This window comes from Zootoca vivipara, chromosome 2, assembly GCF_965207765.1.
Source record: "Zootoca vivipara chromosome 2, rZooViv2.hap1.1, whole genome shotgun sequence".
In the NCBI taxonomy this organism is placed as follows: domain Eukaryota; kingdom Metazoa; phylum Chordata; class Lepidosauria; order Squamata; family Lacertidae; genus Zootoca; species Zootoca vivipara.
In genome coordinates, this window is record NC_142584.1 from 119129466 (window position 1) to 119145350 (window position 15885).

Consider the following 15885-nt stretch of genomic DNA (forward strand, 5'->3'; position numbering starts at 1 on the left):
AAGAGTGAGTAGAGGCGAAGAAGGGGCTCACGGCAGTGTGAATGCTGTCCTGGAAGCCCCCAGTTTAACGCCTGCTACAGACATTGACTAGCAAAGGGATGGACTTTCTGCCTGCAACCTACAACAGAATAAGGCTCACTAAGTACATTGGTCAGGGGTGGGGAACCACAAGCCTGGGGGCCAAATGCGATCCGCTGGGTGTCTCTTATCTGGCCCCTAGGGCTCTCTTAAGTTCACACCCATTGCTGGCTCTGCTTTGCACACCCAAATCAGTGGAACCCTAATTATGTGTTGGATTTGGGCCAGAAAAAAAGGAGAGGTAATAATAATAATAATAATTTATTATTTCTACCCTGCCCATCTGACTGGGTTTCACTCTGGGCGCCTTCCAACAAAATATTTAAAATACAATAAAACATCAGACATTAAAAACTTCCCTAAACAGATGTCTGCCTTCAGATGTGTTCTAAAAGTCAGATAGTTGTTTATTTCTTTGACATCTGATGAGAGGGCGTTCCACAGGGTGGGTGCCACTACCGAAAAAGCCCTCTGACTGGTTCCCTCGCAGTGAGGGAGCCGCTAGAAGGCCCTCAGCGCTGGGCCTCGGTGTCCAGGTTGGACGATGGGGGTGGAGACGCTCTTTCAGGTATTATTATTTTATTAAAACCAGCTTTATATACCACTTAATCACCAAAGGCTGCTAATATAAAATATTAGTTTTTAAAATGTTGGTTGCCATCCATCTGTTTTGGGAGACAACGTAGGAGTGCGCCTTCGGGGCTGAGGTCAAGCTGTTGGAAGGTTGCAGTGCCTGCAGTGGCTATGGAGACCAACGTGGGAGAGACATGTTTTGTTGCCGCCGGGACAGATGAAGGCATCCAGTTGTGCTGCTGCAGATGCGCAAATGGCGTTTTCTTCTCTCTGTGCTCCTCCCACCCATTGTTCCTCTTCTGGTAACTGCTACAGATGCACAACTTAACTGCCTGTCTCCAGGCACTGCGGTCGTCTGCAAGGGATTCCAACATGGCGGGGCTGATTTTGCCTGCCTTCATGTCACATTTGCAGACATTTTGGTTAATGCAGTTGGTCTTCCAATGGGTCTGGTGCCTGAAGCCAGCTCCCCCGTAGAGCACGACCTTGGGGATCCTGCCATCTTCCATTCTGTGGTCATGACCAAGCCAGCGTGAATCAATTGAAAATATTGGTAATTTGACAATACCATACCATTGTAACTATCCAACCTCCCAAAATGTCAACACATCTTGCGATGGTTTGACCCCTTTCCGTTTTAACAGTACAAATTATACACACACCCTCCATATCTCCTCCTCAAAATCATTCCTCCTGCGTATTCTCCGTCTTACCTTAATGGCACACATTTTTGGATTATTTAAAGAAATGTAATTATACGGTGAACACGTGAGCAGGATTTGAACCACGAGCAACAGAAGGGATTGAAGATTATAGTATCGTTTAAGAGATAGAAAAGAGCGATGCTGCACAGGGAGAGAAACGGAAGTCGGGGGGAATATTTAATTATGTTTTGAAATATGTGTGTGAACTTTTGGAAAACTTAATTTAAAAAAAATCACAAAAGTATACTTTATTTTTCTCACCAGCTGAAACTGTTTTAAGTCCTTTTGGAACAAATCTTGTATGGAGGAAGCCATGACATAATGCCTCGAAGTTGGGCATGTAGGAGGAGCCGGGACAGACATTAAAAACCAGAATAATAATAATAATAATAATCCCTTTATTGTCATTGTACAACCTGTGTACAATGAAATTAAACGCGCCTCCCCCCCCAACACTCAATCTCTTATCGAACAACACACCACCTCGCAAGTCAATTTCACTATGTTATTTTCTGTTCAGCAGCCTAACAGCCCATGGATAGAAGCTATTTTTTAGCCTGTTGTTACGGCTGATTATACTTCTATATCTCCTGCCCGAGGGTAGAAAATTAAAGAGGCAATGCCCAGGGTGTGAGTCATCCCTGAGAAATTTTCTCGCTCTCCTAAGGCAACGATCCCTTGCGATGTCATCTAGCGGACTCAAGGGACAGCCCATGATATGATGTGCTGTACTCACCACTCTCTGTAGAGACTTTCTGTACTGTTTGTGTAAAAATATTTTTAAGGTTCGGGGGGGGGGTTCAGAAAGGGAATTGATAAGTATCCATTAAAGAAAGGGGAGTGAGATCTGTGGATGCAATCACAACAGTTGATGCTGAAAACAGAGAAAATTGCTCATCCAAAAAGAAGCATGGAAAATGTAAAAGGCTGGAGTGCTAAGTTGGTGTTAAGAAAAGAAAAGCTGCTCAGAGTTAACAGCACTTCTGAAAGCAGATGAAAAGGTAATTGACCCTTCAGAGGGTGAACCTCAGGTGCTCAAACAACATCATGCTCAATCAGGGGGGCACCAGGGAATGGACAAGACAGGCTCTCCGTAGCCCTGGGGATATTTTGTGCACCAAACTTTTCAGATACAGTGCAAGAAATTAGCTCACCTTGCCATAATGCCTAATGCTTCGTTGATTGCTTTCACAGGCAATTCCTGGCTCAGTCCTTGGAGCTTTGGTAAGAATAAGAATTTAATTATAAGGGACAGAAGCCTTATAAGGGACAATAATAATTATAAGGGACAGAAGCCTTGGCAACATTCCAGAGTCTCTGTGTCGCTCGTGGCGCAGGTGCAGAGCGGAAGAAAAACATGTTTATGGGATCTCACAGAAGTGTCTCCCTGGTGTCGACATGGCCATTAATGGACAAAGTACTTTCATAAAATTGGGGACCAATATACATACTCCTTTACGATGTGTGTGTGTGTGTGTGTGTGTGAACAAATGCCAAGGAATGATTTCAGAACATTGTGAGTTGATTAAACTACTGTATTTTCCTGCGTATAAGACTACTTTTTAACCCAAGAAAATCTTCTCAAAAGTCGGGGGTCTTATATGCCAGGTCGTCTTATTTATACGGCGAGCATATCCCAAACTCTATATTTTAACTGGAAAAGTTGGGGGGTCGTCTTATACGCCCAGTTGTCTTATACACCAGAAAATACAGTACTTATAGGGCTGTCATACGCCATACAGGTGTTCACTTTTGAAAAACGGCAAACCTAGTTTTGGCAAAGCATGAGGCTCTTAATTGTGGGTTGGGGCCCCTGCAAGATTCCTCGTGGCCCCTTCCAACTCTTCAGATTTCAACAGTTGTTGCAAGCATTTTGAGACCAGGGGGCCACATTCCCTTCTGCATAACCTTCAGGGGGCCACATGTCAGTGCCAGGTGCAAAAGTGGGTGGAACAATAAATGCACATCTTACCTATGCAAAGTAGCCTAGCTCCTCCACACCCACCCACCCTGTTATTCTCCATCCAGCAAGGCAAGCAGGGAGCATTATCAGAGCACCAGGACACATATCCGCTGAGGAGTGGCATTCAGGAAGGGTTCAAAACAGGGCCAGTGGCAAGATTGGCTAAGGAGTGGTGTGTGGCCTACAGATAGCTCTGAGGGCCAGATGGGGAGGCTTGGAGGCCCTTTGGCCTGAGGTTCCACAGCCCTGCTTTACTGAATCAGAACATGGAATAATCAAGATCAATATGGTCAGTGCTTCTTTTCTTAAAAAAATGTTTAGGGGTACTCTCATTTTCCTACTCATATTGAAATACTGCCCCTCAATGAGACCAAACTTGAATTCACAAAAAGTCTAGGGGTATGCGTACCCCTGGCGTACCCCCAGAAAGAAAGCACTGGATATGTTAATATCTGCTTTGACTCACAGGCGTGAAAAGAATTGAGTGTTCGTTCTGTAAAATTAAGAACAACAACAATTTTGTTTTCAAGTAGGTAGCCGTGTTGGTCTGACACAGTCGAAATAAATAAAAAGAGTAAAAAATTGTCCAGTAGCACCTTAGAGACCATCTAAGTTTGTTCTGGGTATAAGCTTTTGTGTGCATGCACACTTCTTCAGATACCAACAATTTTATTATTTAGATAATTTGTTATATGTTGTTGTTGTTGTTTAGTCGTTTAGTCGTGTCCAACTCTTCGTGACCCTATGGACCAGAGCACGCCAGGCACTCCTGTCTTGCACTGCCTCCCGCAGTTTGGTCAAACTCATGTTCGTAGCTTCGAGAACACTGTCCAACCATCTCGTCCTCTGTCGTCCCCATCTCCTAGTGCCCTGCTCTGCCCAGAACTGCCTTGCCCTTCACTGTTTTATCTACCCCCTCCCCAAGCAACAAGCCTTCAACCTTCCCCTCCTCCTCCTCCTCCTCCTCCTCCTCCTCCTCCTCCTCCTCCTCCTCCTCCTCTGTTTCATTGTCATTCCCTTTCCCACAACATTCCCATCAATGTGGAAATGTCTGCCTGGAGCTCCCCCTCCAGAATAACACTCCCTTCTTACTCCATCCAGTGGAAACATTCAAGGATTTTTCTCAGGAAGTGAAATGAAACAGGGGCAGGGGGGAAATTGAATATTTTTGGGGGGTGGGGGTTTAGAGATGACAGTTGATTCTGGCCAAATGTGGACCTAGGTCCCTGTGTATATGATCTGAAGGCTCAAAATGTTAACAACACCTTGCTGAGGCTGAAGAGAATAAGCAGAGGCATAAATACAGGATGAGGGACAACTGGCTTAGTACACCAGAAGCTTAACATGAGTCAACAGTGTGATGCAGCAACTTTTTTATATAATATTGATTACCTTCCCTCACTGTAAGGTCCTGCGGTGGCTCACAACAATTTTAAATACAGCATTGAATTTTATTTTTTTTAATTATACAATTAGAAAAAAAGATGATAACAAATTTTAACTCTAATAACAATAATGCTGAAATCTTAGTCTGCTTCAACTGTAGTGTTCAGATCAAGAGAAGTAATTGTTCCACTCTAGGTAAAAAGGTAAAGGAGCCCTGGATGGTTAAGTCCAGTCAAAGGTGTCTATGGGGTTGCAGTGCTCATCTCGCTTTCAAGCCGAGGGAGCTGGCGTTTGTCCACAGACAATTTCTTGGGTCATGTGGCCAGCATGACTAACCCACTTCTGGTGCAACGGGACACCACAACAGAAAGCCAGACCGCACGGAAATGCCGTTTACCTTCCCACTGCAGCGGTACCTATTTACTTACACTGGTGTGCTTTCAAACTGCTAGGCCAGTGTTTCTCAACCGCTGTTCCGCGGCACACTAGTGTGCCGCGAGACGCTGGCTGGTGTGCCGCGACGTGCGGCGACGAGAAGGGCGATTTGCATTGTCACGTGCTGACAGTGCTGACCCGCCGGAAAGCAATATTTCTCCTCCTCTTTCCCAAAGCTCAGTGCAAACGAGCCTGGTGGCCGCCAATACACAGCGCTGACCCGCCGGAAAGCAATATTTGGCAAGTGTTTCTTACAGTCATAATTATAATATAGGGCGGCACAGAGTTAATTTTTTTAACTTTTTTAATGGTGGTGTGCCTCGTGATTTTTTTCACGGAACAAGTGTGCCGTGGCCCAAAAAAGGTTGAGAAACACTGTGCTAGGCTGGCAGGAGCTGGGACAGAGCAACGGGAGCTCATCCCATTGCAGGGATTCAAACTGCTGACCTTCTGATTGGCAAGCCCAAGAGGCTCAGTGGTTTAGACTACAGCGCTACTCATGTCCCTAGTCCCACTCTATTCTGCCTTGGTCAGATCTGGAGTACTGTGTCCAGTTCTGGGTGCTATAGTTTAAGGAGGATATTGATGAGCTGGCAGGTATGCAGTGGAAGGTGACCAAAATGACTAAGTGCTTTCCCCTGACAACCCCCCCCCCCCGATGGTCAAGCCTTTCTCCCAGATCAAGGCTCATGCTCTGTCGCCATTTGCGGAAACCAGGAAGACCAGACACTAAGATAACAAATTGAATAAAGAATGGGGAAAATTTATAAGTTCCTTAAAAGAACACTAAACAATTAAAAACATTGGCAGGATTTAAAAAACAATTGCAGTGTAACAAGAACTATGGTAAGAATTGAGTTTTAAGGAAATATGGAGAACATTATACGATGTAGTTGGATAAGAACTATGGAACCCATAGGAGGGGTGGAGGGAAGTCTAGGGATTCAGAGAATCCTATGTAAATATGATTATGATTTACATGTGAATGCAAATGTTAAATGTAAAACTGAATTAAAATATTGATATAAAAATGGGTCTGGAAACTAAGCCCTATGGATAATGGTTGAGGAGTTGGGGGTCAGGGACTGGGCAGAGGAGGAATGGGGGAGACCGCCTCCCCATCCTGACCCTTCCAGGGAGGAGGAAGAGGAAGACAGTATAGATTTACAGCAGGGGGTTGGGGGAAGTCACAGCTCAGAGGCAGATGAAGGGAAAAGTTGGGAAATCATGGGAGAGCCAGACCAACACCCAGCCAACACGTCATTAGTAAGCGTTCCAGACCCTCCATCTCCCAGAACCCGGCGAGCCTTAGAAGTAGGAGAGCAAAGAGCTCAAAGACAGAGGGCATTTAGCGGCACCTGTAGAGGTGGTGATGATGACGACGAATGAGGAAGTGGGAGAGATGGGGGCTGGAGATTCACTTGGGCTGGAGATTCACTTGGGACAACCACCATAGCCTCTCTGTGTAAAGTTTGAAATAGAAAAAGAATGTAAGAAATTTTTCCTTGTCTTTATATTTTTCCTGGGCAACCAGCCAGGAACCACTGATAGTATCCTAACATTGGATATGTTTAGTCTGCATAGAGGCCTACATTTGTTATTTTAATTTATACTCACTCCCATGCTAGAAAAGGCATTGTATAATTAGATGGTTATTTTATAAAATCAAGAAAAATAACAGGAGTGACAGAGGACATCCTTGTTCTGTTCCATGACTAATTACAAAATGTTGGTAATGTGAATTCCCTGTGATCTATGTGATCTATATCTTCCAAAGTTTTTACAAATTTTCAGCCAAATCCAAATTTCATAACTACTTCCATTAATGTCAGGAGTCCAGGTTCCCAGCTTGATAACACAGAAAGCGTAGATAATTAAAAAGGAGGATTTATTGCAAAAACAAACAGATAGCTCTGGGCGGCTCTAACGAAGCCACCAACATTATCATTCAAGATGACACTTCTGAAGACTTCTTTTGAACGGTCGTCCCTTACGTCTCTTGTTTTGCTTCCTGACTAGCAACCCTCCCATTCGATGACTCCTCGGACTTATTGGATCAGCTCTAGCCTCTTCATTTTCCGACAGACTATCGCTGTGTTTGTTCATGCCTGTTTGTGTTCCAGCCCTCTCTCCGTCGTTCCCTTGGCAACTGGCATTCCAAGGGGCAGGGAAGTCTCCTCTTACCGCTATTCAGCCTGCCTCAGATCTAACCCTCTCTACATACATGATCAAATGCTTAAAAAAATTATCAGGTGAGAGGGTAATGATTTTTTAAATTGAAACATTATTTTTCAAGAACATCACTTCCCTACATTCTTGAAAAGTAATATTTTCAGAATCAGATGCTATCTTTGGCTTTTGCTGTCAGGTGCTCCTTTGTGTTCAGATCAGGTCTCAGCACAATAATGTAGCATTTGGGAATAAAGATGCAGCCCAGGAGCCCAGCACTGGAGGCCAAGATGGAGAAGACCTGCACAGCCACCATGTACTTCCCCTTGGTGCTCAGGTAGGTGGGCACAAAGGACACCCAAACACTGCAGAAGACCAGCATGCTGAAGGTGATCAGCTTGGCTTCATTGAAGGACCCAGGCAGATTCCTGGCTAGAAAAGCCACTGTGAAGCAGATGGAAGCCAGGAAGCCCATGTAGCCGAGGGCAGCATAAAACATGACCACAGACCCTTCGTTGCATTGCAGAATAATTTCTCCCATCTGAGAGTGCATGTCAGAGTCTGGGAATGGGGGAGAGGTACCCAGCCAGATGGTGCAGATGATAATTTGCATACTGGAACATGAAAGGACAATGGAGTGGGCCAGACTCTTCCCCAGCCATCTCCTCACTGTGTTCCCTGGCTTGGTGGCCAGGAAGGCCAGAACCACCGTGATGGTTTTTGCCAAGACAGAAGAAACAGCAACAGAGAAGATGATGCTGAAGGCCATTTGTCGAGGAAGGCAGGTCCCTTTCCTTGGCCTCCCAATGAACAGGAAGGAGGACAAAAAGGAAAGCAGGAGAGAGACGAGGAGGATGTAGGAGAGGTCCCGGTTGTTGGCTTTGACTATGGGAGTTTCGCTGTATTTAATGAAGATTCCTAAGACAAAGCTTGTGGTTAAGGCCCCCAGTAGGGCAAGGGAAAGTAGGATAATCCCTAGGGATTCTTCATAGGCTAGGAAGGTGATATGCTTGAACACACATCGATCTTGGTCCTTGTTTGGATGCTGATTTCCTGGGCATTTTTCGCAATGGTCTGCATCTGCAAGGGAGAGAGAGAGAGAGAGAGAGAGAGAGAGAGAGAGAGAGAGAGAGAGAGAGAGAGAGAGAGAGAGAAATGTCTACTACACTGGATTCAGCCAAGCCCTGAGCAATATCCAGTCTCTTGGGAGAGATTCAGTTATATACCAAGTAAGTGTGGGACAGCCAAAGATCACTACAGGTATTTAATTAGGTTTTTCTAAACATTAGCTCTACCCTTGATGAAATTTGGAACAGATTCCAGGGCTAGAGATCCCCAGCTTGGTCTCTGGCAAGTTGGGCTGCTTGGAGCCCCCTATACCAGGGCCAAAAGGAGGATCAGGGGTCTGTGCAGAAGTCTAATATCTACCCTAAGTCCATAACAGTCTGCCTACTTCAGGTAAAGGTAAAGGACCCCGGGACAGTTAAGTACAGTCAAAGGGAACTATGGGGTGCAACGTTCATCTCGCTTCAGGCCGAGGGAGCCGATGTTTGTCCACAGACAGTCATGTGGCCAGCATGACTAAACTGCTTCTGGTGCAAAGGGACAGCATGACGAATGCCAGAGTGCATGGAAACACCATTTACCTTCCTGATGCAGAGACACCTATCAATCTACTTGCACTGGTGTGCTTTTGAACTGCTAGGATGGCAAAAGCTTAGACAGAGAAACGAGACCTCAGCCCGTCGTGTGGTTTCGAACTGCTGACCTTCTGATCAGCAAGCCCAAGAGGCTCTGTGGTTTAGACCTCCCTCCTTTATATTTGATCAAAGGTATTTTTGGAGTAAGGATGAGTAGTAGGGCTAAGGAGTGGGATATGGGTGGGCAGGCATTTAGTGACTGAGAAGTTTATATCCTGCTTTCCCAATCAGCTTACTATAGTACATTTTAGAACAATATCATAAACTATGATAATCAAAACAGATTGATGATGCCGATGCTGATGCTGATGCTGATGCTGATGCTGATTATTATTATTATTATTATTATTATTATTTGAATCACCCAGTTCACTCCCACACAGTGGTTTTGAAAGATTCCTGACTGAACCATTCTCTCTTCCCCAAGGCCAGCCTTTCCCTTGGAGTCACCCACCTTCCTGAGTGGAGATGGTCCCTTCTGCACAGGGAAGACATTCATAACAGCAAAGAGGCTTCCCTTCCTGAATCACCTTGACGGATCCAGGGCGACAGCTTTCCACACACCTGGAAGTAGGAAGGGTCTAGGCACAAAGACAAAGAGTGTCAATGGGAATTGTTGTTTGAGGCATAGTATGTGGTCATCTGCTGTAAGCATCTGGTCTATAGCTTGAAACTAAGCATTTCCCATCACTGTCTATTAAATGAATTATGCATGATTAAATTAAGAAAAAAACCAAGCACCTCCATTAAATAAAGTTCTGTATATGGGACACTGATATAAATAAATACATGTAACAACAGAAAAGCAATGAACCCCACTTTTCCCATACACAGAGTTTAGCAGGAAGCCTCCTTTGACACCCAGCTGAGCAGAGGAGCTGTAGGAACTATCTTGAACAACAGCCCAATGCTGGAGTCGAGAAGCAATTGAGGGCAGCAGCCCACAGAAGAGGGAGCACTTATTAGGGCTCAAAGAAAAGACAGCAAAATGACAGGCATGATTCCCCCCTCCCCGCCACCTGATTGAGCCACTCAGGCCACACAATGGCATCCTGGTCGATGGAGCACTTCAGGTCTGGGGATCCCTGTCTGTCGATACTCCCAAACTTCACTCTGAGGACGGACTTATTGGGGAACACTACCCAGTTCACAATGTCCAAGTCGGCTGCCAGCTCCCCGTTCTCATCCAAATACATTCTGTCCATGGAAGAATTGTAGAACGGGGCATTTCCAAGGAAAGGGTGGAGCTGGAACAGAATCAAAGATGAGAACATTTAGAATACAGGAAAACATACTAACAATTCACTTCCCCTTTGCTTAGGGCTGGTTGCAGACTCAAATAGTAATGGAGGAATCTTGTCAATTTTGGTTCATACTATTATCTCTCTCTCACACACCCTAATATTAAATTCAGTTTTATTAATTTTTTTAATAATGAAAAACTCAGAATTATTCAGTATTTCTATGTGATTTTCTCCAAGTAAACATGTTTTTGAAGGATGCTGCCCTCTTGGATTGTTTCGGAAAGAGTGAATTAGGTACGATTTTCCTTTAAAGGCAAACTGAATGAAATCTCTAATACACTGGTGCCTTGCTTAACGAACGCCCTGTAAGACGAAATTTTCCCTTAAAGAAATGATTTTTCTAGTGGAGGTTGCCTCGTTAGACGAATTCATTTTATGAAAAATTTGTCTAGCGAATCACGGTTTCCCATAGGAATGCATTGAAATTCAATTAATGCGTTCCTATGGGCAAAAATAAAATAAAATTCAATGCATTCCTATGGGATTCGCTAGACGAATTTTTCGTTATAAGAATAGACCCGTGGAATGAATTAAATTCGTCTAGCGAGGCACCACTGTATAGGCTCCAGCAGGGAAAGGCAGGATCTTGGTGGAGGGAGCAGAGAGCCAGAGCAGAGTCAAGTGGGTGTCAAAGGAACAGAGATTAGAGACAGCCTGATCAATGTCATCTCCCCTGCCAAAAATAATTCCAACTTGTGGGGAAAGGAGAATTGGGCATATGATGGGAGCAGTTGCTCGGGGCCTGTGCAATAAGGCAAGAATAAGAATAGCAAACAGAAATGAAAAATGTATATGTATTAAGGAAGGATTAAAATGGAAAATGGGTAATGTGTTTTGAGGCAGGCTGAGAGAGAGAGAGAGAGAGAGAGAGAGAGAGAGAGAGAGAGAGATTTGCTTATACAGTAGGTCTTTTTGAATTATTTAATATTTTCAAAGATGCCGATCCTGTGCTGGACAGCACAAGACATTGGATAGGTATATCAGATGTCTATTTGATGTTATGTAGAAAGTTCTACTAGTTGAGCTTGAATAATATTTCTATGGGCCTGGACAATAATTCATTTCCAAAAGGAGTCAGTTCTTATGCTTCCAGTCACTTCAAACTGCAGAATATTCAATATCTGCAACACTACAACCGATTGTCATGCTCAGTTGAGACATCTATGAAGGGAAAGAAAATACCTGCCATGGCTGTAGCCTTTGAAATCCCGTTCTCTCATTAGCCCTCTGCTTAGCTCTAGATGAATATGCAGCATTTAGGGCACGAGCCACGGCTTGGACAGTGTTGTAGATCCTGTAGCTGTCTAGAGAGAGGATTCTTTCCAGATCGTCTTGGGGAAACATCTCCAGTTTCTCTCTCTCTCTGCATCTTGTCCAGCCTTTCACTGAGGATGCATGCTTTGAATAGGAACAATTAAAAGCACCCTCCCAAAACCTCTTAATACCAGAGAAAAGGGGTAGAAAATCACTGTTTTTTGTCCTTTTGCTTGTCTCAGTGAAGAAGGAAAATATACCATGGATGTGTTGGAAAGATATGTGATTATATATCAGCTCCAGGGAGACATCCCACATAACTGTTGTGATGACAATTTCCCCAACAATGGACATCATCACTTTGTCAAAAATCTGTTGTATAATGTATAGTCCATTTATGAAACAAGTCATTTCCCCATAGTAAACAAATACATGCACTTGTCTCCATTTGCGGAATGGAAGAAAATCCATTTTTACTGCATTTGTATTCAGTCCTGGAATGCTTTGTGAGATAACAACACAGACACCGCTCTTGATGAGCACCGGCGTCAAGCTCTTCAGGAACCTCTCTCCATTGTTGGTGTCTGGTGCAAAGAGGCCAATCAAGGTCCATCTGAAGTGCTGGAGCAGCTTGACAATCCCTGGGTACAGGGCTTCTTCTTTGGGGACCATCCGGTAGAAAAAAGGAAACTGCCTCTTATCATTCAGAACATGAGAGACAAAAGCATAAGTGACCTGGGAAGAGAAGGAAGATTTGTATCTTGTTTGATTTCAGATCAAAGCCTAAATATTTCTAAGTCCAACATGGGATTGGATAGGTCTTAGGAAGGAGGAAGGTCTATTGCAAGGACCCTTTGGTGGGAACAGTGATTTCATAAAAGGATTCCGGGTAATATCATTATTATTTTTTAAAAAAGATGCCCCTCATTAATCTCTAGAAGGAAGAATCCCAGCAGGAACTTCCAAGTTTCATGTGTCAGGCGAACATGCAACAAGAAGCCTCAGGCCTAGTGAGCCAGAAACAAATGGGCATTTAAATTACTTCATCAATGGAGACTTCTTCAAAGTCAGGATACAAGAAATCCTTTTCCCAATATCGAATTGGGGTGGCCACCCACAGAATGGCAAAACCTGTCTCACAATCTGATTAGAATTATTTGAGAGTGTCAAGAAGCACATAGATAGAGATGTTATTGATATAGTGTACTTGATCTTTCAAAAAAGCTTTTGACAAGGTAACTCACCAAAACTTCACAGATACTCTCATGGAGTCTGAACCGGGGATAAAAGGGAAAATAAAACAGCCGATATCATAATGCTATTACAGTATACCTCTCTCCATTCCTACCTGTGGGATTTTATAGGCGCCCAACACATTTGAAATCTGGATGGAATTTTGAGAGTCAGACCCTTCGAGAACAGCCAGTAAGTTCGTCTGTTTACCACAGCTGTAGTTTGGAAAGTTCAGCTGCCCAATTGACAGCATGTCTAGCAAAGCATCATATGTCACCCTTCCATCAAAAAAGTTCTCATGGATGCTGTAGCCCAGGGTGATGTTGGGTAACAGCTTTTGATTCTGGTTGATCTCTTGAATGGCAAACAAGAAGGAGAGGAGCTGCCAGTACATTGTGGGTGCTTTCCTGGAAAAAAATTATATACATGCCAGCACTGTAAACATTCCCCTGTCCCCTTTATGGTTGTCTGTTTTAATTTTGCATTTGCATTTGCATTTACTTATTTATTGCTAGCTGCTTGGAAGAACTTCTTGTTAAAAGGACAGCATGGAAATGTCACAAACAAACAAACAAAAGACCCCTGAAGTAACACCCAAAATTACTTCCCCAATCTTACAACAGTTTATAACCATTGCTGCTGTTATCCCCATATTATCACCCTTTTTATTAAGATGTTTTCCACTGTTTGTCAAGATGTGTGTGACTAGTGTAGGGCAGCATATAAATTCAAATAATAATAATAATAATAATAATAATAATAATAATAATAATAGTGCCAGGGGGTTGTTTAAAAGGGAATATAATACCGTGATTAAAAGATCCAGAAAGTACTATCATAATTCCACTTATCCGTATCCTTCCCTTCTGTAAACACCCTTATCCTTCCATTGTTTACAGAATAACTCTGCAGAATCTGCCCAAAGGCTCATCTCTTCCAGCATCCAGTTCTCAAGGTGGCCAACCAGATGCACATGCAAAACTGAGAAGCACAAGAGCTCTTCCCCTACATGAGATTCTCAGTTATTGGTATCCAGAGGCATAGAGCCATTGTGACTGGTAGCCACTGAAAGCCTAATCATCCACAAAATTATCTGCCAGTGGGATTTTCTTATGTTATTAAAGGCAGGTACCAAATAATGAGAAAGGCCCCAGAAAATAACTGGAGATGAGCTGGATCTCATGGAAATGGTAGCAAGTGAAGCAGCAGTAACTCCACCCCCACAAAACGTCTTACCAATAAAAGCTGGTGGAAGGACAGTGGTTGAAGCCATGAGAATGAGACATAGTATTTGTGGCAGAGAGGACCCCACTGATGAGGTGGTCCCCTGGCCTGAAATAATTACGTGAATCTATCCCGTCCCTTTCCAAAGACAAGAGGCATTTTGTCTGCAGTTTCCCACAGCCTCCAAAAGGCAGTAGAAGCAGTAGAATGAAGACCATCTTTTTCCTCCCAGGAACAACCACCTCCTTCATGACTGCTCCCTTACAAAGATATAGAAGCCTTGTGTTGTGGTGGTTGCAAAATGCAATAGCTTTCTTCTTACTAACAGAGTCCTGCAAAGGGATCACATCTGAAGTGGAGAGAAGTCAAGCCAACCTCATTCTGGTACAGTTATCATCTGTCCTAAATCTCAGCCCTCCCAAGTTTTGGGTTGCTCAGGAGGCATATATCTGCCAGACCTCTCTGCCTCAGATCCATGACATCATCTCAAATTCTTCTGATTTCTAATCTAGTGGACTCAAACGTGACATTTGGACAAATCTCTAGATCTTTGGTGAGAGGTAGAAGCAAAAAAACACACACTCTATCATTTTGATAATTATATGGAGAGGAAGTACCACCTCTGCGAGGTCCTAAACTCCTTCTGCAGCTCCACCTGCAACTGCAGGGCTGGAGAAAAACATGTTTGCGAAACCTCCAAGATCTGGCTCCAAACTGTGAGATGCAAGTGCCAAAGACTGGTGAAAAATACCAAGATTAAGAGTTAGAATTTACCTGAACCCAGGTGGACCCAGGTGACCGCTACAGCTGGAAGGTAAACAGCGTTTCCATGTGCTGCTCTGGTTTGCCAGAAGCGGCTTTGTCATGCTTGCCACATGACCTGGATTTCTTGTTAGGGCAGGAAAGGGGGAAATCATGCTTTGTCATGCTGGCCACATGACCTGGATTTCTTGTTGGGGCAGGAAAGGGGGAAATCGCCATATTTTGGCAACTGGATCATCATCGGAGGATTGGTAAAGCTTAGCTCTTACTGAATCTATCTCGTCCCTTTCCAAAGTCAAGAGGCATTTTGTCTGCAGTTTCCCACAGCCTCCAAAAGGCAGTAGAAGCAGTAGAACAAGGGCCATCTTTTGCCTTCTCCTTTATGACTGCTCCTTAGAAAGAATTAAAAGCCTTTTGTTGTGGTGCTTGTAGGATAGCTTTCTTCTTACTAACAGAGCCCTGCAAAAGGATCACATATGAAGTGGAGAGAAGTCAAGCCAACTTCATTCTGGTAAATTTATCATCTGTCCTAAATCTCAGCCCACCCAAGTTTTCGGTGGCTCAGGAGGCATATATCTGCCAGGCCTTTCTGCCTCAGATCCATGACATCACATTTAGTGGACTCAAACATGATCTTTGGAAGCAACCCCCCCCACTATCATTTTGATAATTATACAGATAAGAAGTACCACCTCTGCTCTGCAAGCTCCTAAATTATTTAGTCAGCTCTACCTGCATTTGTAGGAAAGGAGAAAAACGTGTTTGCAAAAACTCAAAGATTTTGAGGTGTTCCAAATTGTGAGATGCAAATGCCAAAAACTGGTGAAAAATACAAAGATTAAGACTTGTAAGTTTCCTAAACTATCCTGCCAGAGGATACCTGCCAAGTCTCCCGCTGAAAAATGTGGGATCAGCAGTGGCGCGGCACCAGAAGTTACGTAGAAGCAACTTCCGGGGCCGCTCTTCCCATGTGTGGGCACCAGAAATCGGGCAGAGCGGCACCGGAAGTTGCTTCTACGCATGCCTGGCGGCCATCTTGGTGACAGCCGCCGCCATGTGGCCACCATCAAGATGGCCGCCAGAAATGCGTAGAAGCGACT

The 15885-nt window shown here is 44.0% G+C and overlaps 1 protein-coding gene and 1 long non-coding RNA gene across 2 annotated transcripts; one reads left to right on the plus strand and one right to left on the minus strand.

Moving 5' to 3' along the window:
• The first annotated feature begins 7253 nt into the window (after positions 1-7253).
• LOC148687200 (uncharacterized) lies at positions 7254-10509 on the plus strand. Its single transcript, XR_015948563.1, has 2 exons — positions 7254-7391; positions 9436-10509. It is a non-coding gene; the product is annotated as an uncharacterized LOC148687200 (long non-coding RNA).
• On the minus strand, positions 7386-13254 carry LOC132591317 (vomeronasal type-2 receptor 26-like). Its single transcript, XM_088664282.1, has 5 exons — positions 12915-13254; positions 11495-12301; positions 10028-10255; positions 9463-9589; positions 7386-8388 (listed from the first exon to the last, which is right to left on the minus strand). The coding sequence occupies exons 1-5, from the start codon at positions 13191-13193 to the stop codon at positions 7478-7480; spliced, it is 2352 nt and encodes a 783-aa protein (XP_088520408.1). The 5' UTR covers positions 13194-13254; the 3' UTR covers positions 7386-7477.
• Between the last annotated feature and the right edge of the window lie 2631 nt (positions 13255-15885).